The sequence below is a fragment of the Delphinus delphis genome, chromosome 2 (assembly GCF_949987515.2).
Source record: "Delphinus delphis chromosome 2, mDelDel1.2, whole genome shotgun sequence".
Lineage (NCBI taxonomy): Eukaryota > Metazoa > Chordata > Mammalia > Artiodactyla > Delphinidae > Delphinus > Delphinus delphis.
The window spans coordinates 104361152-104384733 of NC_082684.1; the positions used below are offsets into that span (position 1 = coordinate 104361152).

General features: G+C 41.7%; 1 protein-coding gene across 1 annotated transcript in view; it reads left to right on the forward strand.

The window, feature by feature from the left end:
* The window catches only part of BNC1 (basonuclin zinc finger protein 1), a 31513-nt gene that overhangs the window by 4505 nt on the left and 3426 nt on the right, over positions 1-23582 (forward strand). Inside the window, exons 2-4 of the mRNA XM_060003611.1 lie at positions 15249-15348; positions 16408-16643; positions 18638-20484. Coding sequence (XP_059859594.1) covers positions 15249-15348; positions 16408-16643; positions 18638-20484 — 2183 coding nt within the window. The remainder of the gene's footprint in view (positions 1-15248; positions 15349-16407; positions 16644-18637; positions 20485-23582) is intronic.

Below are 23582 nucleotides of genomic sequence, written 5' to 3' on the forward strand. Positions count from 1 at the left end.
CTGGGTCATTTGTCTTGTGGAGTACTCCCCAGCCTGGATTTTGGTGATTGTTTCCTCGTGATATCATTTAAGCATTCCTCTATCCCCTATACCAAAAGGCTTAATCTAATTCAGATTTGAACTTTTTGGGCAAGAACACCCCATATGTAGTAGTGTGTATCCTCCAATGCAGATGCAGGTGACCTAGTTGTTGTCTTTTTCATTAAGAGTTGCAGAATGCTGATATTCTAATTCTTCATTTATTTATTTACTGGAATACTATAAAGAGAATCTTTGCCTCATCAGTGATTTGGTTGCCCTGAACTACAATTTGTATGAAAAAGGATACATGCTTAATTCTTTCCCTTTGTTTAACATCTTTTGGTTCCATAGCATCCTCTAAAGGGGGCCAGTGAGTTTTGCATTTGTTTTTAACTGCCTTGTGAATTGCTAGATTTTAATATAGTAAATGACTCGCACTAATTTTTAGCAGATCATATTTTCTGTTCAGCAATTCTTTTTTTAATGAAATTTTTAAAGTGTGTATTTTGTTGTGTGACTATGATACAATACAGCAATTTTTTAAAATGTATTTATTTATTTTTGGCTGTGTTGGGTCTTCGTTGCAGTGCGTGGGCTTCTCATTGCAGTGGCTTCTCTTATTGTGGAGCACGGGCTCTAGGCGCGTGGGCTTCAGTAGTTGTGGCACGCAGGCTCAGTAATTGTGGCACATGGGCTTAGTTGCCCCATGTCATGTGAGATCTTCCCAGACCAAGGCTGGAACCCGTGTCCCCTGCATTGGCAGGCATATTCTTTTTTTCTTTATTTTTTTAATTTATTTTTTTATACAGCAGGTTCTTATTAGTCATCCATTTTATACACATCAGTGTATATATGTCAATCCCAAACTCTCAATTCACCCCACCACCACCACCACCACCCGCCGCTGTCCCCCCTTGGTGTCCATACGTTTGTTCTCTACATCTGTGTCTCAACTTCTGCCCTGCAAACCAGTTCATCTGTACCATTTTTCTAGGTTCCACATATATGCGTTAATATACAATATTTGTTTTACTCTTTCTGACTTACTTCACTCTGTATGACAGACTCTAGATCCATCCATGTCTGTACAAATGACCCAATTTCATTCCTTTTTATGGCTGAGTAATATTCCATTGTATATACATATATATATATATAAAATATATATATAATATATATATATATACACCACATTTTCTTTATCCATTCATCTGTTGATGGGCATTTAGGTTGTTTCCATGACCTGCCTATTGTAAACAGTGTTGCAGTGAACATTGGGGTGCATGTGTCTTTTTGAATTATGGTTTTCTCTGGGTAAATGCCCAGTAGTGGGATTGCTGGGTCATATGGTAATTCTATTTTTAGTTTTTTAAGGAACCTCCAAACTGTTCTCCATAGTGGCTGTATCAATTTACATTCCCACCAACAGTGCAAGAGGGTTCCCTTTTCTTCACACCCTCTCCAGCATTTGTGGTTTGTAGATTTTCTGATGATGCCCATTCTAACTGGTGTGAGGTGATACCTCATTGTAGTTTTGATTTGCATTTCTCTAATAATTAGTGATGTTGAGCAGCTTTTCATGTGCTTCTTGGCCATCTGTATGTCTTCTTTGGAGAAATGTCTATTTAGGTCTTCTACCCATTTTTGGATTGGGTTGTTTGTTTTTTTAATATTGAGCTACATGAGCTGTTTATATATTATGGAGGTTAATCCTTTGTCCACTGATTCGTTTGCAAATATTTTCTCCCATTCTGAGGGTTGTCTTTTCATCTTGTTTATGGTTTCCTTTGCTGTGCAAAAGCTTTGAAGTTTCATTAGGCCCCATTTGTTTATTTTGGTTTTTATTTCCATTACTCTAGGAGGTGGATCAAAAAAGATCTTGCTGTGATTTATGTCAAAGAGTGTTCTTCCTATGTTTTCCTCTAAGAGTTTTATAGTGTCCAGTATTACATTTAGATCTCTAATCCATTTTGAGCTTATTTTTGTGTATGGTGTTAGGGAGTGTTCTAATTTCATTCTTTTACATGTAGCTGTCCAGTTTTCCCAGCACCACTTATTGAAGAGACTGTCTTTTCTCCATTGTATATCCTTGCCTCCTTTGTCATAGATTAGTTGACCTTAGGTGTGTGGGTTTTATCTCTGGGCTTTCTATCTTGTTCCATTGATCTATGTTTCTGTTTTTGTGCCAGTACCATATTGTCTTGATTACTGTAGCTTTATAGTATAGTCTGAAGTCAGGGAGTCTGATTCCTCCAGCTCCATTTTTTTCCCTCAAGACTGCTTTGGCTATTCAGGGACTTTTGTGTCTCCATACAAATTTTAAGATTTTTTGTTCTAGTTCTGTAAAAAATGCCATTGGTAATTTGTTACAGATTGCATTGAATCTGTAGATTGCTTTGGGTAGATAGTTGTTTTCACAATATTGATTATTCCAGTGCAAGAGCATGTTATATCTCTCCATCTGTTTTTGCGTCATCTTTGATTTCTTTCATCAGTGTCTTATGGTTTTCTGAGTACAGGTCTTTTACCTCCTTAGGTAGGTTTGTTCCTAGGTATTTTATTCTTTTTGTTGCAATGGTGAATCAGATTGTTTCCTTAATTTCTCTTTCTGATCTTTCATTGTTAGTGTATAAGAACACAAGAGATTTCTGTGCATTAATTTTGTATCCTGCAACTTTACCAAATTCACTGATTAGCTCTAGTAGTATTCTGGTGGCATCTTTAGGATTCTCTATGTATAGTATCATGTCAGCTGCAGACAGTGACAGTTTTACTTCTTCTTTTCCAATTTGTATTCCTTTTATTTATTTTTCTTCTCTGATTACCATGGCTAGGGCTTCCAAAACTATGTTGAATAATAGTGGCGAGAGTGGACATCCTTGTCTTGTACCTGATCTTAGAGAAAATGCTTTCAGTTTTCCACCATTGAGAATGATGTTTGCTGTGGGTTGGGCGTATATGGCCTTTATTATGTTGAGGTAGGTTCCCTCTATGCCCACTTTCTGGAGACTGTTTATCATAAATGGGTGTTGAATTTTGTCAGAAGCTTTTTCTGCATCGATTGAGATGATCATATGGTTTTTATTCTTCACTTTGTTAATATGGTGTATCACATTGATTGATTTGCGTATATTGAAGAATCCTTGCATCCCTGGGATAAATCCCACTTGGTCATGGTGTATGATCCTTTTAATATGTTGTTGGATTCTGTTTGCTAGTATTTTGTTGAGGATTTTTGCATCTATATTAATCAGTGATATTGGTCTGTAATTTTCTTTTCTTGTAGTATCTTTGTCTTGTTTTGTTATCAGGGTGATGGTGTCCTCATAGAATGAGTTTGGGAGTGTTCCTCTGCAATTTTTTGGAAGAGTTTGAGAAGGATGGGTGTTAGCTCTTCTCTAAATGTTTGATAGAATTCACCTGTGAAGGCATCTGGTCCTGGACTTTTGTTTGTTGGAAGATTTTTAATCACAGTTTCAATTTCATTACTTGTGATTGGTCTGTTCATATTTTCTGTTTCTTCATGGTTCAGTCTTGGAAGGTTATACCTTTCTAAGAATTTGTCTGTTTCTTCTGGGTTGTGCATTTTATTGGCATAGAGTTGCTTGTAGTAGTCTCTTAGGATGCTTTGTATTTCTGCAGTGTCTGTTGTAACTTCTCCTTTTTCATTTCTAATTTTATTGATTTGAGTCCTCTCCCTCTTTTTCTTGATGAGTCTGGCTAATGGTTTATCAATTTTGTTTATCTTCTCAAAGAACCAGCTCTTAGTTTTATTGATCTTTGCTATTGTTTTCTTTGTTTATGTTTCATTTATTTCTGTTCTCATCTTTATGATTTTTTTCCTTCTGCTAACTTTGGGTTTTGTTTCTTCTTTCTCTAGTTTCTTTAGGTGTAAGGTTAGATTGTTTATTTGAGATTTTTCTTGTTTCTTGAGGTAGGCTTGTATAGCTATAAACTTCCCTCTTAGAACTGTTTTTGCTGCATTGCATAGGTTTTGGATCATTGTATTTTCATTGTCCTTTGTCTCTAGGTATTTTTTGATTTCCTCTTTGATTTCTTCAGTGACCTTTTGGTTATTTAGTAACATATTGTTTAACTTCCATGTGTTTTGTGTTTTTTACGTTTTTTTCCGTGTAATTGATTTCTAATCTCATAGCGTTGTGGTCAGAAATGATGCTTGATATGATTTCAATTTTCTTAAATTTACTGAGACTTCATTTGTGACCCAAGATGTGATCTATCCTGGAGAATGTTCCATGCGTACTTGAGAAGAAAGCGTAATCTGCTGTTTTTGGATGGAATGTCCTATAAATATCAATTAAATCTATCTGATCTATTGTGTCATTTAAAGCTTCTGTTTCCTTATTTCTTTTCTTTTTGGATGATCTGTCCATTGGTGTAAGTGAGGTGTTAAAGTCCCCCACTATTATTGTGTTGCTGTCGATTTCCTCTTTTATAGCTGTTAGCAGTTGCCTTATGTATTGAGGTGCTCCTATGTTGGATGCATATATATTTATAATTGTTATATATTCTTCTTGGATTGATCCCTTGATCATTATGTAGTCTTCTTTGTCTCTTGTAACATTCTTTATTTTAAAGTCTGTTTTATCTGATATGAGTATTGCTACTCCAGCTTTCTTTTGATTTCCATTTGCATGGAATATCTTTTTCTTTCCCCTCACTTTCAGTCTGTATGTGTCCCTAGGTCTGAAGTAGGTCTCTTGTAGCATATATATGGGTCTTGTTTTTGTATCCATTCAGCAAGGGCAGGCAGATTCTTAACCACTGTGCCACCAGGGAAGTCCTTGTTCAGCAATTCTTGACGAATCAAGGTGTCTGACTTTTTTTCCCCAATGAAGCCATGCGCTCCCCTAGAGCGGACACTGGGAGTTCCTCACCTTTGTGTCTCCCTGAGGCTCCCCACTGTTACCTGTACATGGTAGATGCTTTAAAAAAAAACCAGCGACCTCCACAAAAAAACAATTTGTTAGGGCTTCCCTGGTGGCACAGTGGTTGAGAGTCTGCCTGCCGATGCAGGGGACACGGGTTTGTGCCCTGGTCCGGGAAGATCCCACATGCCACGGAGCAGCTGGGCCCACGAGCCATGGCCGCTGAGCCTGCGCGTCCGGAGCCTGTGCTCCGCAGCGGGAGAGGCCACAACAGTGAGAGGCCCGCGTACCGCAAAAAAAAAAAAAAAAAATTGTTAAATAAATTGGTTTCATTTTTGTCAAACTACTAATGGAAGGTGAAGGCATGATGAACATCTGGTCCATGTGTAATTCTCCAGGTGGGCATCAGTCCAGTGCTGCCAGCAGCAGATAAGCTACCTCACACAAAAGGACCTCATGGGTTTTCTTCTCCCTTCATCCCAGTTGTCCTGGGACACCTGGCAAATGATGTTACTATTTTCAGAATCCTAGTTGTACCTCTGTGGTTTCGCGTATGTTAGAAAAACAATGAAAAACTTAATGAAAAGTGTAAGAAGAGCAAAATGAGAGGAGGGAAAGTAGGGAGCAAAAAAACAAGAAATAAAGCCAGTTCTAGTAAGAGAAGTTAGAAGTATAAAATGTGTGTTAAGAGGCAGAGTAGCTCCAAAGAGCAATGGGGTAGAGACCTCCCATCCTTGAATCAAGCATTTTCCCAAACCAGGAAGTCTAACTCTGCAGCCACAGAGAGAATGGGAATACAATTTCACTGGAGATGAAAAGAAAGTAAGTTCTGTCCCCACAAGCTAAGGGTGATCCATCCGCTTTAGAAGATGTTTTGTATTATAGATGGGCAGTTTTTGATATGCACTGTAGATTTCCAGGACTCGAACATATGAAAAGCCATTGTCTATATTCAACATTTAAAAATACAACTTGGAAAAACCCACATCATTTTTATTCTAAAGCTTGGTGACTTTTAAAAAGTGCTTTGTGATTTAGCTGACTGGGTCCCTTGATTTCAAGTTGGGAAATTATGTTTCTCAGAACTGAGAATCTGACACAGCCTTAGAATCTCACATTTAAGAGAGGACCATAGACTCTAAACTTGGCCTCAGTGATCTCTACTAGTTAGCAGTTTTTCACATGATTTTTATGTGTCACTCTCCACAGTCGACAGGAAGATCAATGTGTAAATTAGGAACAGCATTTGGCTGCTAGTAAAAGAGCTCCTTAATAATGGTTGCCATCCTTTCTGCTCAGCCATCCTTAGGGCTTGACTTTGAGGTTGACCTCAAGTTTGCATCCATGAGGTCCAGCCATCGTGTTCTTGTTCCAAGAAGGAGGAAGGAGGAAAGGCAAAGAATTCCCCCAGCTGAGTCAGCTCTCATTTATTTTTATTTTTTTTAACATCTTTATTGGAGTATAATTTCTTTACAAATGGTGTGTTAGTTTCTGCTTTATAACAAAGTGAATCAGTTATACATATACATATATCCCCATATCTCCTCCCACTTGCATCTCCCTCCCACCCTCCCTATCCCACCCCTCTAGGTGGTCACAAAGCACCGAGCTGATCTCCCTGTGCTATGCGGCTGCTTCCCACTAGCTATCTCTTTTACATTTGGTTGTGTGTATATGTCCATGCCACTCTCTCACTTCGTCCCAGCTCACCCTTACCCTTCCCCATGTCCTCAAGTCCATTCTCTACGTCTGCGTCTTTATTCCTGTCCTGCCCCTGGGTTCTTCATAACCTTTTTTTTTTTTTTAGATTCCATGTATATGTTTTAGCATATGGTATTTGTTTTTCTCTTTCTGACTACTTCAGTCTGTATGAGAGACTCCAGGTCCATCCACCTCACTACAAATAACTCAATTTCATTTCTTTTTATGGCTGAGTAATATTCCATTGTATATATGTGCCACATCTTCTTTATCCATTCATTTGTCGATGGACACTTAGGTTGCTTCCGTGTCCTGGCTATTGTAAATAGAGCTGCAATGAACATTGTGGTACATGACTGTTTTTGAATTATGGTTTTCTCAGAGTATATGCCCAGTAGTGGGATTGGTGGGTCATATGGTAGTTCTATTTTTAGTTTTTTAAGGAACCTCCATACTGTTCTCCATAGTGTCAGCTCCCATTTGTAAGGAGCTTTCTGTAAAGCTCCACCCAGCCACTTCTGCTTGCACACATTGGTCAATCCTTAGTCACCTGGCCACCAAAGGAAACGTGGAAATTAAGGTTCCTTTACTAAGGCAGATCAGGCAAAGGATATTGGATGGGTGTCTGTAATTAGTAAGCATGGTGTGGCTTTCTCATTGATTCATTCATTATTCTCTTAATACCAGTGGAAAGCTTACCAAGTATCAGGCCCAGTGCTAGCCACTAGGTATTGGTTTGGAGTTTCACTTTTGTTGCCTCTTTAGGGAATGATTCATTATAGAACAAGTTTTTGGATGTTTTTATCCTAGGTATTTTTGGTAGCTCTGTCTGTGCAGAGTCAGATCACTAGAGCCCAGAGGACCTAAGATCTTGCTTGTTGTAGACCTGGTAGCAACAACAGTTTCACTGTGCTAATTGGTCTTTTCAACTCTCCATCTGTATATCCTCATTAATATGACTAATAGGCCTCTGAGATAGGCAGGAACAGATACCCAGCCCATTTTATAGTCAAAGACTCCAAGGCATGGAGCTGAGGTTATATGGCTTAACAAAAAGTAAGACATAGACTGAGGACAATCATAGATTGTACTACCTCTCAGTGAAAGATGCTCAGTGTGATGAGGGGGAAGGAGTTTAGGCTCCCCAGCTCTGCCTCCAGAGGTGTCATTTTAACAGGCAAATCATATTAGTTTCGTACTTTTTTCAAAGGCTCACTGTTAGACTTAGGACAAAACCATACTCCTTGGCCTGCCCCACAAGATCCTATGCACAGTGGTCTGTGTCACCTTTCTGACCCTCATTTTCTACCATTAACCTTACTAACTCCACTCCAGCTACCCTGGTCCCCTTTCTGTTCCCTGAGCACTTCCAACCTCTTTTATGCCTCAGAGCCTTTGCACTTGATGTGCCCGAAACACTCCTTCAATCTCCAGTTCTTCACTGGCTCCTTGCCATGCCTTAGGACTCAGTTCAAGTGTCACCTCCTCAAAAGCCTTTGATGATGACCCTGTCTAAAAGGCACTTACCACTACTCCTGCCTCTCCATGCCACCCAGTAAAATTGCTAGCAAAGCTTTCTGCTTATTTCTTCAATAGCACTTACCTTATTCTGAAAAGGTATTGTTTGTTTACTTGTTTATTCTGTCTCTCTCTTGTAGAATATAAGCTCCTTGAGGGCAGGGACCTCATCATTCTCGTTCAACACTTTAGCCCCCAGAGTTTAGATCATAAACACTCAGTAAATATGTATTCAGGGAATGGGGTTTCTTTACCATGTGGAACTTTAATATCCTTATAGTTTCTGTCAAGATTAAATGAAACCATAAATATAAGTGCAGTTAGTACCAGGTACTGATAATTCAAGATGTAATCTATGCTCAATATCCAGATTTGAGACCACCCTCAAGTAGCCTATAAGTTCCTAGCTTCCTCATCTATACAACGGGGTGGTGGTAAGAAATGAGATAACACATAGGTACTGCTTACTGCAGTGCCTCACATGTAATAAATAAGCAATCAGTAAACTATGTAACCTTGGGCAAATTAACAATCTTCCGTAAGTTTGTTTCCTGAGAATAATTCCCTCCTCACAGTGATGTAGTGAGGATTGAATGTGATCACCTATTACATACGAATGCCACCATGTGGAAGGGCAGATGCTGGAAGAATAGCTAGTCTCGCCTTTGGACTCAGAACTACCCAGTAGAATTTTGTGTGATGACGGAAATGTCCTCCTCTCTGCTGTCCTGTGCAATAGCCACTAGCCACATGTGGCTCCCAAGCACTTGAAATATGACTAAGTGACCAAAGAACTGAATTTTTTATTTTATTTTATTTTATTTTATTTTAATTAGGTAGCCACATGTGGCTAGTGGCTACTGTTGGACAAGGTGGACTAAGTAACTTAACCCTACAAAGTTGTCTGGCTGGTATGCAGTTCAGTTTTGTTCCTGAGCCAGATCGCAAATGACTCCCCTCAAAGGGTCAATACCATGAATCTGGAAATCCCAAAAGTCCTCTATGATTTTTCTCCTCCCCACTTCCGTCTGGTCCCCCAAGAGTATCCCCCTGAATTTATCTTCAGTGATATGAAAGTCTTTGCATGTACTAGAGATGAAAACAGCTTTGAAGTGGACAGTTTTTACTCTCAAGCTCAATAATTCAAATCCCATCAAAGGCCTGCACTGTCTAGCAGTGGATGTCTGTGCATCTGCCCCACTGTGTGCCTGCACTGGCCACTGCTAGGAGTTCAAGTCAGCATCTACTGACAAAAGGCGCATGGCAGCATCTCCCCAAGCTGAAGGTAGAGGGTATCTGGGAGAGGAAGTGGGACCCTCAAATCTACCTAAAATCTAGATCATAACTTTCCATCCCAAAACTGAAAATAACCAAATCATCCATCCTATACTAGGTGTGTTCGTAATTTTTGGGTGAATGAATGAGCAAATGATAGTTACAAAAAAGCAAACCAGAATTTTGAATGTTGATTTGTAGCACATCAAAGTGATTAATAACAACTCGGAAATAGTCTGATTAAAATGAGTGCGTAAAAAGCAATAATCACGTCTTGATGAGTTCGGAATGTTGTAAACATCTATCTGTCTTATGTTTCTGAAGAATGGAACAAGTATCAGGATTCTGAAAGAAAGGATGTAAGTTTTAAGAGTTTTCCATTATTGATTTACATGAGTACTTTTTGTCCTGTAATTAGAATTTTTGATTTGATTTCATCTTAGAAGTTTTAATTTGTCTGTAGATAATGGTGCTATAATTTTACTACATCGTGGGATTCTGAGATGGGTGGAAAAAACCCAAGGGCTTTAATATTGGAAGTTTTCTTAGACACTGTAATTAGCATTTTTAGTTCATAAATAATTCTTCTGAGATTTATTTCCATAGTTGTTTAATGAGCTTTATTAAGCCTTATTCAAACAGGTTCATATAGAACCACATGAATGTTTCTTATAAAGCAGCATTCATACATTGGAATTACAGATAAAACTGCTTAAAATTCAGTCTGCAAACTAGAAGCTGCTATAACTGTGAATAGTCAGGTTAGATCAGGGAGTGTCAACTGGGGGCAGTTTTGCCCCTAGGGGCATTTGACAATGTCTGGAAACATCTTGGCTTTCACAGCTGGGGAAGGGAGGTGTTACTGTGGCACCTGGTGGGTAGAAGCCAGGGACGCTGCTCGACATCCTACAACGCACAGGACAGCGCCCACCACAAATAATTATCCAGCTCAAAATGTCTATAATGCTGACGTTGAGAAACCCTGAGTTGGTGTCAAGAGATGCAGAAAAAAATGAGTTTCAACCTTAGGCTATGAAATGTGCTTGGAATTGTTCCCTCTGTAGTTTCACTGTGCTGGGCCTGAGATAGTGTCACTCAGAGTTTCCTGGGGGCTTCCCATGAGTCAGCCTTCTGAGCAGACTCTTTAGGGAGTGAAGGAAGTATGTGCTCAAGGACATCTTTCTCTAATTCAGGCAGGTCCTATTTTCCAAGTAAATAAAATGTGAATTCACTTTATATAGTTCCAATACCTTGTTTTTAAAGAATGAATAGCATCTTGAGGGACATAATCCAAAATAAGAACTTTTCTTCTTTTAAAAATTTCCATTAAAACAGTCATATTTGTAGAATGTAGGTGGTGAAATATTTCAGAGGTTTAGTACTAAGTGTGCTGGTAGCTATTGAGAGTATAGATGATTGGTTTGCCTGTGAGCTGACATTCAGGGAGTCGCAGGGAAGTTTAGAAGCTGGACAACATAGGAATGCTGCAAACTGAGGTAATGACACTCTTAAATTTTGACAGTGTGTAGTAGAAACTAAACCATTACTCATTTTTATCCTTTAACTTCCAGTCAAGATAACTATATAATTATGTGTGCAGGTATATAGATGTGTGTGTTTGTATATTTATCAATAATACATTTGTATATGTGTACACAAGTAGAAACTATATAACCAAAAAGTAAAATAATTTCTGTCATTAGAGCAATATTTCTTGATCTTATTTTTCATTATTCACCCCCACACGCATCTAAGGAGACTGTAGAAATTTTTTTCTAATTGTGCCTACCACAATGAAATTGTAGTTTCACACCATATACTATATATCTGTTTATGTATGTATATGTGTGCTCTATACATAAAAAGAATGGAATAGTTTTCACCCTTTGGGGATGGTATACCCCAGATGAGAATGTATTCATTATTAGAGTGAGAGACTGTTCTGATCATCTGGAGTTCTTTATGTTATATTCTATGACTTTACAAAGAGCAAAACCCTTTTACCCATATTTCCTGTTTTTTGATAGCCTGTTGAAGGGATTCGGTAACACTGTTGCTGTCTGCTGTACACCTCAGTTATAAACAGCCCTATTCCTTCACCTGAAAATCTCTGTCTAGTTGTTCTGTTCAGGCCCATTGTAATCCAAAAGAAATTGTAGATAACGGTCAAATCATATAAAGTTTAACCTGTATTTAAGGAAGGTCACGGGTTTTTTAAAAGACTTTATTTTTTTAGAATACTTTTAGATCCATAGAAAAATTGAAAGGAAAGTACAAGGATTTCCCATATATCCCCTACCTCCACGTAGTCATAGCCTCCCCTATTTTCAACGTCCCTCACCGGAGGGTACATTTGTTATAATTGATGAACCAACATTTGACACATCATAATCACCCAAAATCCATGGTTTAACCTTAGAGTTCACTCTTGGTGTTGTACACCCTATGGGTTTGGAAAAATGTACAATGACAAGTATCTATCATTATAGTATCATACAGAGTATTTTCACTGCCCTAAAAATCCTCTGTGTTCCTCCTGTTCATTCCCCAACCCTTGCCAACCCCCTGGCAACCACTGATCTTTTTACTGTCTCCATAGTTTTCCCTTTTCCAGAATGTTTTAAAGTTGGAATCATGCAGTATGTAGCCTTTTCAGATTGGCTTCTTTCACTTAATAATATGCATTTACATTTCCTCCATGTCCTTTCATAGCTTTATAGCTCATGTCTTTTTTGTGCTGAATAATATTCTGTTGTTTGGGTGTACCACAGTTTATCTATTTGCCAACTAAAGGACATCTTGTTTACTTCCAAGTCTTAGAAATTATGAATAAAGCTGCTATAAACATCCATGTGCAGGTTTTGTGTGGGCATAAGTTTTCAGCTTCTTTGGGTAAATACCAAAGAGTGCAGTTACTGGATTGTACGGTAAGAGTGTGCTTAGTTCTATAAGAAACCACCAAACTGTCTTCCAAAGTAGCTTTATTACTATTTTGCGTTCTCATCAGCAATGAATGAGATTTCTGTTGCTCCACATCCTCACAATCATTTGATGCTGTCAGTGTTCTGGATTTTGGCCATTCTAATAGGAGTATAGTGGACTGATTTTTTAAAATAATATTTTTATCAAAATATAATTCACATACCATAAAATTCACCCTTATAAAGTATACAACTGAGTGGTTTCACTGTATTCATTGAGTTGTGCAACCATCACTACTACCTGATTTTAGAACATTTTCATCACCTCAGAAAGAAACTCTGGGGCTCCCCTGGTGGTGCAGTGGTTGAGAGTCCGCCTGCCAATGCAGGGGACACAGGTTCGTGCCCCGGTCCGGGAAGATCCCACATGCCGCGGAGCAGTTGGGCCCGTGAGCCACGGCCGCTGAGCCTGTGCGTCCGGAGGCTGTGCTCCGCAAAGAGAGAGGCCACGGCAGTGAGAGGCCCACGTACCGCAAAAAAAAAAAAAAAAAAGAAACTCTGGTCAGAATTTAAACTATCTGTGTTTCAAAGGGTACTGTGAAGAAAGTGAAAGGATAAGCCAAGGATTGGAGAAAATATTTGCAAATCGTACATCTGGTAAGGGGCTTGTACCTAGAGTATATAAAGAACTCTTATGACTCAATGCTAAAAAGACAACCCAATTTAAAACTGGGCAACAGATCTGAACAGACATACAGATGGCCGTCAAGCACATGAAAAGATGCTGAACACCATTAGCCGTCAGGGAAATGAAATCAAAACCACAGTGAGATACCACTTATGCCCAGTAGGATAACTACAGTAGAAAAGGCAAACAGCAACTAGTGTTGGTGGGGATGTGGAGAAATCAGAGCCCTCATAGACTGCTGGTAGGAATATAAACTTTGAAAAACAGTTTGGGATTTTTCTCAAAAAGTTAAACATAGAGTTACTATATGATGCAGCAGTTCTGCTCCAAGGAGTATATCCCACGCACTGCAACGAAGAGTAGCCCCCACTGGCCGCCACTAGAGAAAGCCCGCCCACAGACACAAAGACCCAACGCGGCCAAAAATTAATTAATTAATTAATTTTTTTAAAAAGATGAAAACAAACAAAAAAGATTACCCTTTCCCCCCACTACCACCCGTTAGCAGTCACTCCTCATCCCTACCTGCTCCCCACGACCCCGGTAACCACTAGTCTGCTCTGTGCCTCTGTGGATTGGCCTGTCCTTGACAGTTCACATAAATGGAATCATTCCACCTGTGACTGTTTGTACTTGGCTTCTTTCATTAGCATAATATTTTCAGAGTTCACCCATGTTTTAGCAGGTGTCAGTACTTCATTCTTATGGCCTAGTGATATCCCATTGTATGGACATACCACATTTTGTTTATCCATTCATCAGCTGATCAATATTGAGGTTGTTTCCACTTCGGGGCTAATATAAATAATGCCGATTATTTAAAGTTCGGGTACAAGTTTGCGTGGACATATGTCTTCAGTTCTCTTGGGCTTATACCTAGGAGTGGAATTGCTTGGTTGTATAGTAACTGTGTTTGTGAGGATCAGCCAGACGGTTTTCCAAAGTGGCTGCACCATTTTACAATCCCAGCAGCAACTGATTTTTGAGTGAGGACTAGTTATATACTCCTTAAAGTGTCCTAGGCCAGATTCTCCTCTTCCCTGTCCCCACCCAAGGCCACATAGTCCCTTAATTGTCACATGGAGGGTTTAAACCCATAGTCATAGGGCTCTTTCATCCCCTCCAAACACAGAGACACTCCCCAGTGTTAAAGCTCTCTTGAATCATACAGATTCCACACAGTGGTGCTTCCCAGGAATATCACTGACAGAGCTCCTGTGAGAGCTTTTTCTCTTTAATAATAGATTACATTCCTCAGGCCTCTATCCCCTTTTGAGAAATTCATCTTAAAAATGCACGTGAAGTGGGCTTCCCTGGTGGCGCAGTGGTTGAGAGTCCACCTGCTGATGCGGGGGACACGGGTTCGTGCCCCGGTCCGGGAGGATCCCACATGCCGCGGAGCGGCTGGGCCCATGAGCCATGGCCACTGAGCCTGCGCGTCCAGAGCCTGTGCTCCGCAACGGGAGAGGCCACAACAGGGAGAGGCCCGCGTACCACAAAAAAAAAAAAAAAAAAAAAAATACACGTGAAGCTTTGTTCTTAATACTAGAACTTTGTTGTCACGTACATCTCTAGTTTCAGTTTCAGTTGTGTGTTTGCACACTCCACACCCCCACACTACACCCGACACTTCAACCTGCGCCTGGGCATCGATGCAGGGCTTGTCCAGCCTGTGTGCGTCTGTTAGTCACACAGTCCAGTGAGCGGGGTCGGGGAATCATCGTCAGTGTGGTCAGCCATTGCATGTCCTCAAATCTGTCTTGATATTCAGCCTCTGCCTCATTTTGGGGGGTAACGAATTACACACGTGTGTTACTCTCAGTTCTGATCGCTCTCCTATTTACTTGCATCAGGGTAGCTGGTGTATACCTTTCAGGGTTGCTATTCTGGTCAACTTAGAGATTCAGTGAGAATGTGACTCTTCTTCACCCTTTCTGTGTCCTTAATAACAAGCAAGATGTTTCCTTCCCACCTGTAATCCTTTCTTATAAAGAGTTCTGGGATGTTAGCCCATTCTCGCATGCAGAACATCTGTGTAGCATGTTCACCGTCTCCAGGTCTGGGGCCAGCTTCCCCACTTTCCAGGATACACTCTACAGGTCTGGGCCTGGCACAGAGTGGGCACACATCACTCAAAGAACGTTGCTCAGTGGAGGAGTGTGTTTTGTTATGTAAATGTGATGTGTGTTCCACGCCTCACTAACATGCCAGGTATCCCTGTGTTCTCTTCTGCAGGCCATCGGCTGTACTCTGAACTGTAGTTGCCAAAGCTTCAAACCAGGGAAAATACACCACCGTCAGTGTGAGCAGTGCAGACATGGATGGGTGGCCCACGGTAACTTTATTTTGCCCCCTCTCTTGGTCTTTAGTGTTCCCTTTAAATAACTTAGTTATTCAGGAACAGATTTAATATCTAAGAATGACAGCTAACATTTGTAAGTTACTGCTATGTGCCAGGTAACAGCCTAAGAGCTTTATATATGTTATCTCTTTGAATATTAACAACTCTATATGTTAAGTGTTTATCAACCCCCTTCTAAAGATGTAGAAAATGGTGCTTCAGGGCTGTCATTCTGCAACAGTAGAAATGCTCTGTGCTGTCTAATATAGTAGCCTGTAACCCAGGGCTGCTAGATGGAAAAACAGAATGCTCAGTTGAATTTGAATTTCAGTTAAACTATACATAATTTTTTAGCCTAAGTATATCCCAAAGACTATTTTTGGTTTAAGTGTATACCACTTATTCATTTTTTATCTGAAATGTATATTCAAGTTTAATTTTTATTTGTTTTTTTATTTGCTGTACCTGACAGCCCTACACTAGCCACATGTGGCTACAAGTACTTGAAATGTGACTAGCACAACTGGTGAACTGAATTTTTAGTTTTATTTTATGTTAATTTAAATCTAAATTTGAATAGCCATCTGTGACTGATGACTGTTGCATTGGACAGCATGGAGTTCAGTGGCTTAACTTGCCCAGCCCAACAACTAGATAGTGGCAGACCAGGGCTCCAACCCAGATCTGTTGGATTTCCAAGTCCAGGTTCTTCCCCAGACCCCGTGCCTCCTGGTTTTCCATCCTCTTGATTATGCACCTGCCGCCTTCGTTTTTACCTGTTTTCTGTGCACGGTCCCTACTTGCGGCTGTTTTACTCCTTAGGCACGCCACAGGAAAGGGAGAAAAGAAGCCTCTCAGGCTAGTCCATTTCATTTTAGAATTTCCTGAGAATAACTTGGAGCCAGATAGCTATTAAGATTATTAATTGTTTGCGTATTTGTGGTTTTTCTACTGGAACAAATAACTGAGAGTTAGCACTAACCTACTTCTGTGCACTGTTTCTCTTAAAAGTAGAATCTTGAAAAACGATATTTCTTCAATTCACTTTTTCAGCTCTAAGTAAGCTAAGGATTCCCCCCGTGTATCCAACAAGCCAGGTGGAGATTGTCCAGTCCAACGTGGTGTTTGATATTAGCAGCCTCATGCTGTATGGGACCCAGGCCATCCCTGTTCGCCTGAAAATCCTCCTGGACCGGCTCTTCAGTGTGTTGAAGCAAGATGAGGTCCTCCAGATCCTCCATGCCTTGGACTGGACCCTCCAGGATTACATCCGTGGATACGTGCTGCAGGTATGGGGACCGTGGGCACTGTTCTCCTAGAATGTCTTCCGAAGCTCGTGTCCTTGGAACTGATGTAACCCCGTTGCCTACAGTGCTACAGCCATTGGTAGTCATCCTTCCCTTTCATAGTTATTTCTAATGTCTTAAGCGCTACCTCATGCGCTGGGTGAAATCCAGTGCCTTTCCTCAAGGTATCTGTAAGACTTGAGGATGCGGGAGCATGACATATTCTCTGCTTTAGGTTTCCCTCAGCCAGCTCTTCCACAGTCAGCCATTTGCCCCATCCTTGGTGATGCCTCCGTTTCTTTTATTATCCTCAAACTATTTACTGACACAAAACATCATGTTTCAGATTTTACTGAGAGTTTGGGGTTGAGGAAGGGAACTTACATTGCAGAACCGCACAGCAAACAGTTACAATTTCATGCCACACCTTCCTGTTCTTTAAAGCCCTCTGCCATCCATCCTACTGCCAATTTTCCTTCCCAGGCTCCATCACCTTGTGATATTTCTCTTTGCATGCTCTGGCTCATTCTCTCTCTGCCTCTCCAGTTCCTTTTGGCCTCCTCGCATTTTCTCTACGTCTTTCCATCATTCCATGCCTTTCGGCCCTTCTCTCATCTCTTTCCTTTGCAGAGTGTTGTACCTCTTTTTCTGTACCATACTGTGGGGGGTAGGCCTTATGCTTCCTATCCAGAGAGGCTATCAAGGTGTTTCAACAGCAAAGAACATATTCCCTGGTGTGAATTCTATCATTTCTCTGACATATGAAACAGCTACAACATTTTATTTCTTGTCACTACACTAGAAAATGTCAGCTAACTTTGATAAAAATTTCAACGAAATGGGTGGATGAATGTTATTTCCAAGACTAACATACACTTCAGTCTAACTCAGCTGGGCCATAACCCTGAAACAAACACTAATAACAGGCATTTATTGACTTAGACCTTCTTCCAGTAATCTCACAAGGTAGGTAGATTATCCCCATTTTCCAGTTGGAAAACCAGAGACTGAGTGCTTCTAAATCTTGCTGAAGTCACTCAGCTTGTATGCAGCAGACTGAGAATTTGAACCCACTTCTTTCAAACTCTGACAATGCCTCCAGTCTTCCTCTGGAAACATGTTTGCTCACCTCGAGTGCAGGACCCCCAGCAGGCTAGAAACCACCTTTTATGTAGAGCAGCATTATGATCTTACATTATGACATAGATCAATATTTAATGATCCTAATAATCTTGCTTTCTAGTGTTAGGATTAAAAATATGGAATCAATTACCTTGAACCTCTAGTGCATGAAAAATTTATGATGTTACATTCCTCATCATCTTCAGAACTCCTACATGCACTGTGAAAAATCTCAGTAGGCCATCAAATACATGTTCTGTGATAAAATATTTATTGTAGTTTTGGGAAAAGTTAGGCCTTGCTAGAGTTTGAAAGATCTCCAACACTCCAGTGTAATTACAGCTCTGCCTTGTGAACATAGGCAATAGATCAATACAGGTTCATTTGTTTTTCAATGTTAGTTGCTTAGGAAAGATTATTAGACTTGCAGCGAATAAATACTTGAACTATATCTAGGCCTGATTGCCTCATCTATACTCTTTAGATAAAGAAGCTACTATTGTTCAAATGATACATATTTTAATTTTAGTGGAGGAAAATTATGCCTGATGCAAGACAACCAATTGGTTTGAAATAAGATGGAAAATAATCACCAAACTTCCCTTAGGCTTGAGTGATATTTTATTTCTCTCTTCTGGACCACTGCTTACCTTTGTGCAGTTTATTTTCTGCACAGAGTTTCTGTCCTAGGACAGTGGGGTGAGCGAGGGCTGAACTCATCAAGCCTTGTGCTCACAGGGGTGTCTTTTTCTAATATGTACAAAAGTGCCGTGTGGTGCTGGTGGAGGCCCTGACCACACACGTGGTTCCTTTCTTAGAGAAAAGGGTAAGGAATAGTCAATTAATTGCCCTTCTTAATTCTGGTTTGGGTTTAGGATGCATCAGGAAAGGTGTTGGATCACTGGAGCATCATGACCAGTGAGGAAGAGCTGGCCACCTTGCAGCAGTTTCTTCGTTTTGGAGAGACCAAGTCTATCGTTGAGCTCATGGTAATTCAAGAGAAGGAAGAGCAGTCTATCATCATCCCGCCCTCCACGGCGAACGTAGATATCAGGGCTTTCATCGAGAGCTGCAGCCACCGGAGTGGCAGCCTCCCCCCTCCTGTAGACAAAGGAAACCCCGGCAGTATACACCCCTTTGAGAACCTCATAAACAACATGACCTTCATGCTGCCCTTCCAGTTCTTCAACCCCGTGCCTCCCGCACTGATAGGGTCAGTGCCCGAACCATATGTGCTGGAGCAGGGTCAGGACCAAAGTCAGGACCCCAAACAGGAAGTCCACGGACCCTTCCCCAACAGCAGCTTCTTAACTTCCAGTTCCACCCCATTTCAGGTTGAAAAAGAGCAGTGTCTAAACTGTCCAGGTCCTGTTACTACAAAGGAAGACAGTGCCCATTTAAGTGACTCCAGCTCATACAACATCATCACAAAGCTCGAAAGGACACAGTTGTCCCCAGAGGGCAAAGTGAAGTCCGAGAGGAACAGCCTCGGCACAAAGAAGGGCCGGGTGTTCTGTACAGCGTGTGAGAAGACCTTCTACGACAAAGGCACCCTCAAGATCCACTACAATGCCGTCCACCTGAAGATCAAGCATAAGTGCACCATCGAAGGCTGTAACATGGTGTTCAGCTCCCTGAGGAGCCGGAACCGCCACAGCGCCAACCCCAACCCCCGGCTGCACATGCCAATGAACAGAAACAACAGGGACAAAGACCTGAGGAACAGCCTGAACCTGGCTGCCTCTGAGAGCTATAAGCGCCCCGGTTTCCGGGTGACTTCTCCAGACTGTCGACCTTTCCCTGGCTACACTGGTTCAGGGGAGGATTCCCGGAGCCAGCCAGCCTTCCCAAGCATTGGCCAAAACGGAGTGCTTTTTCCCAACCTGAAGACGGTCCAGCCGGTCCTTCCTTTCTACCGCAGTCCGGCCACCCCGGCTGAGCTAGCAAACACACCTGGGATGCTACCTTCCCTCCCTCTGCTGTCCTCTTCAATCCCGGAACAACTGGTTTCCAACGAAATGCCATTCGATGCCCTGCCCAAGAAGAAATCGCGGAAGTCCAGTATGCCCATCAAAATAGAGAAGGAGGCTGTGGAGATAGCGGATGAGAAGAGGCACACTCTCAGCTCAGATGAAGACATGCCCCTGCAGGTGGTCAGTGAAGACGAGCTGGAGACCTGCAGCCCCCGGTCAGACAGAGCCCCACTGGGAAGCTTAGGGAAGCCTGGTCCTGAAGGAGAGAGGCCCTGCCATCTCAAACCGGCGATCGAGTCCAGTGGAGCCCTCCGCCAAACCCCCGAGCAGGCCACATACAACTCGGAGAGGGAAACTGAGCAGAAGTCAGTGCTGACCGTGGTGCCACGGGACGGGGAGGATGGTGGCCGTGAACCTCACCTCACCCCCGGGGTGGAGCCCTGTGTCCCTTTTCCTGACTACGTCAAGCTGCAGCAGCGCCTTCTGGCTGGGGGCCTCCTCAGTGCTTTGTCCAGCCGGGGGATGGCTTTTCCTTGTTTTGAAGATTCCAAAGAGCTGGAGCACTCAGGTCAGCACACATTAGCGAGGCCGAAGGAGGAAAATCGCTTCCAGTGTGACATCTGCAAGAAGACTTTTAAAAATGCTTGCGGTGTGAAGATGCATCACAAGAACATGCATGCCAAAGAAACGCACACGTGCACGCTGGAGGGCTGTAAGGCCACATTCCCCTCCCGCAGGAGCAGAGACAGGTAAGACGTCTGGTGGCAATCATTTCTTCCAAGGCAGTGGTTCTTAAACTTTAGCATGCCTCTGAGTCACCTGGAGGGTTGTTAAAACAGACTTCTGAGCCCTCCCCCTAGAATTTCTGCTTCACTTGGTCTGGGACGAGATGTGAGAGTTTGCATTGCTAAGTTCCCAGGGGACACTGATGCTATTCCAGGGACCACAGATTGAGAAACGGTGTTCTATAGATCCAGATTCCTGGATTTTCAATTCCAGAATTTAAACTCATTTAGCCACAAAACCTGACCTGAAATGATGTGAGGCTATTTTAATCTTTTTAAATCTCCCTTTGTGTGGATTTTTTTACTATATATTCCATACAGAAATGTTAATGGATTTATTATGGGGGCATTGCCACGATATGACAGTATATGCATCATTCTGCCTTTTTAAAGCCTGAGAAATTCTGGATTCAGAAACATCTGGGCCCAAGGGTTTGGGATAAGGCGTCATGAACTAGTTCACACAATAAAGGGGGAGGAAGCGGGGGAGCTTTTAAAGTTAGGATTGTAGCTCCCGAAAACTTCTCTGATTTTCATTTCACACTATGAAGTCCACAGAATGAAACGTTTTCTCCGATTTCTATTTAACCACTGTTTTTGAAAGGAAGAATAGCTGCCTGATTGAAGATTTTTGAAATACTAAGATATCAAAGAGTAAAGGCAATTAACAGGTTATTTCAGTGTCTGTGATGTATGGTTCAAAGATGAGAAGTCTTTCAGTGCCGGGTTTTCATGACCCCACCACACAGAGTCAGACTGTTTGTACAGAGCGCCCGGTTATAGAGTATCTCTCATCGCTCTGGGGACACAGCACTGGCGTTACTATCTTACTTGTGCTTTTCTTAATGAACTTGAGTCACATAACCACTCTTCAGGTCGCCTTCCTCCCCAGCCTGTAAAGGGAAGAGGAAGCTTACCAAAAGATGACCCCAGGAGGCTTTAAGGAGAGAACCAGCTCACTGATGAAATGCAGCATTGTGGATGCTAAATTGTTCACAGAATATCAAAATGTTACATTCGCTCAAACAAGCTTGACTTCGAGCAGCTCAACACCACCATTGCCTCAGTCCAAGTTGTAGCACCTAATTTATTAAGAGGGTGAAAATGTATAGACTCCCACACACATTCCTGGACAGGGCCCCTAAGAACACACACAGTGTCTTGAGCAGAGAGGATGCGGCAGGGGTGATATTAGTTAAAATTCCTGTTTCTGTTGCTGGATGTTGCACCAAACCACCAAGATACCCAAATTAGTGAGCCAGTGCCCCTCCTCCACCCTCCAAGAAGGGTGTTCGATCATGAATAAGCTGTCGTTATAAAGAAGAGATGGTCATATCAGTCAGGTTATCCTTGGTATTTATGATACTGTTCTGACCTACCTTGTCTACTAAATGAGAAGACATATTGAATTTCAGATACTATTTATATTTATTTTTCATATATTTAACATTTTCTTATTTTGGAACCTCTTTGTGATGCAAACCTCCTGCCCCACCACAGGAAAACATCTTTCGTTCTAAATGTAAACAAACCACTAATTCTAGTAGTCTAGGACTTGGACTGCATTTTCCCTAGAATCTGTGATTAAAATGATACTATTTTAAACAGGACTTTGTGAGCAGTCCCGGGCCCACCACCATTTTTCTGAGTCAGAGACGAGAATTGCATGGCTGTAATGATAACTGATGTCCTCTCTTCAAGCCACTGCTACTGCCAACAGCAGTTCCTAGGACCCGTCACAAAGGGACGAGGACAGCACTGTGGATACTTAGCCAACAAATAGTTAATAACCTTCTGTGTTAGGTGCTCTAGACACAGTTCCTGCCCACGAAGGCCAGTGGGGAAGACAGAGCAGTAAGCAGGTGATTACAGCTGAAGGTGGTGGCTGCTAGAAGCAGGGGTATTCTGTTACGGGCACATGGGGGGGCGACTAACCAAACTCTCTGAGAAGTTAGGGATGGTTTCCCAGAGGAGTTCTGTCTAATCCAGCAGCTTGCAGAAGTTTTGGTCTCACAGCCCCTTTACAAATTCTTAAAACCTCAAGACCCTCAAGAACTTTTGTCTATTTGGGTTTATATCTATCAATATTTACTGTATTAGAAATTAAAATTGAAAAAATATGTATCACATCACTTAAAAAACCTATTATACGTTACCATTACATTTTTATGAAAAATAACTACATTTTCTGGATCAAAAACTTAGTGAGAAGTGGCTTTGTTTTACATTTTGCAAATATCTTTAATGTCTGGTCTGGTAGAAGACGACTGGGTTCTCACACCAGCTTCTGCATTCAATCTGTTGCAATATCACAGGTCACGTAGCCTCTGGAAAACTCTACTCTACACGAGTGAGAGAATGAGCCTGAAAAGGGAAAACAATGTCTTAGTATCATCATGAAAGGAGTCTGACTTGAGGGACATCCTGAAAGGATCTCAGGGACCACTAGGGGTACCCAGACCGCAATTTGAAAACCACTGGTCTCAGCTTATCTAAATAGTCACAAACGGGAGGGAAGAGTTGGAGGGGGAGGTGTAGAGGTTGAAGGGAAGAAATGCAGACCTGGGCAGTAGGCACAGCATTAGTCCTGGAAACAGAAAGCCTGGCACGTGGTCACAGGGTTTTTGAAGCTGTGGTACTCACTGGTCTCAGGGGACATGGCACCTTGGGAAGTGCATCTAACCCTCTGAGGATGGTTAAGGAGGAGAGAGGGCTTCCCACATGTTAGCTCTTGGTGTTCATGGGATCCTCAGGATTGAGCAAAGGGCCCAGAGGTTTGCTTTGTTGCATCAGGGACCTTTCTGTGCAAGGTGTTCCAGTAAATGTGTTTGTCAGACGTTTTTTTTGACCACTTGTGTATACTGGAACCTGTATGTCAATCTAATGTCTGGTTTTCTGCCGAGACATACCTGCCCCTTCAACCCAGGGTGCTGACATAATCACAGGGCAGAGTTGCAGTTGAGAAGAGCTGCTTGCAAAGTGGGTGATCTGGGAGTATAATTCTGATTATGTCCCAAGAAAAGAATGTATAAGAGGATTAAAAAGAAGTTCAGAAGTAAATT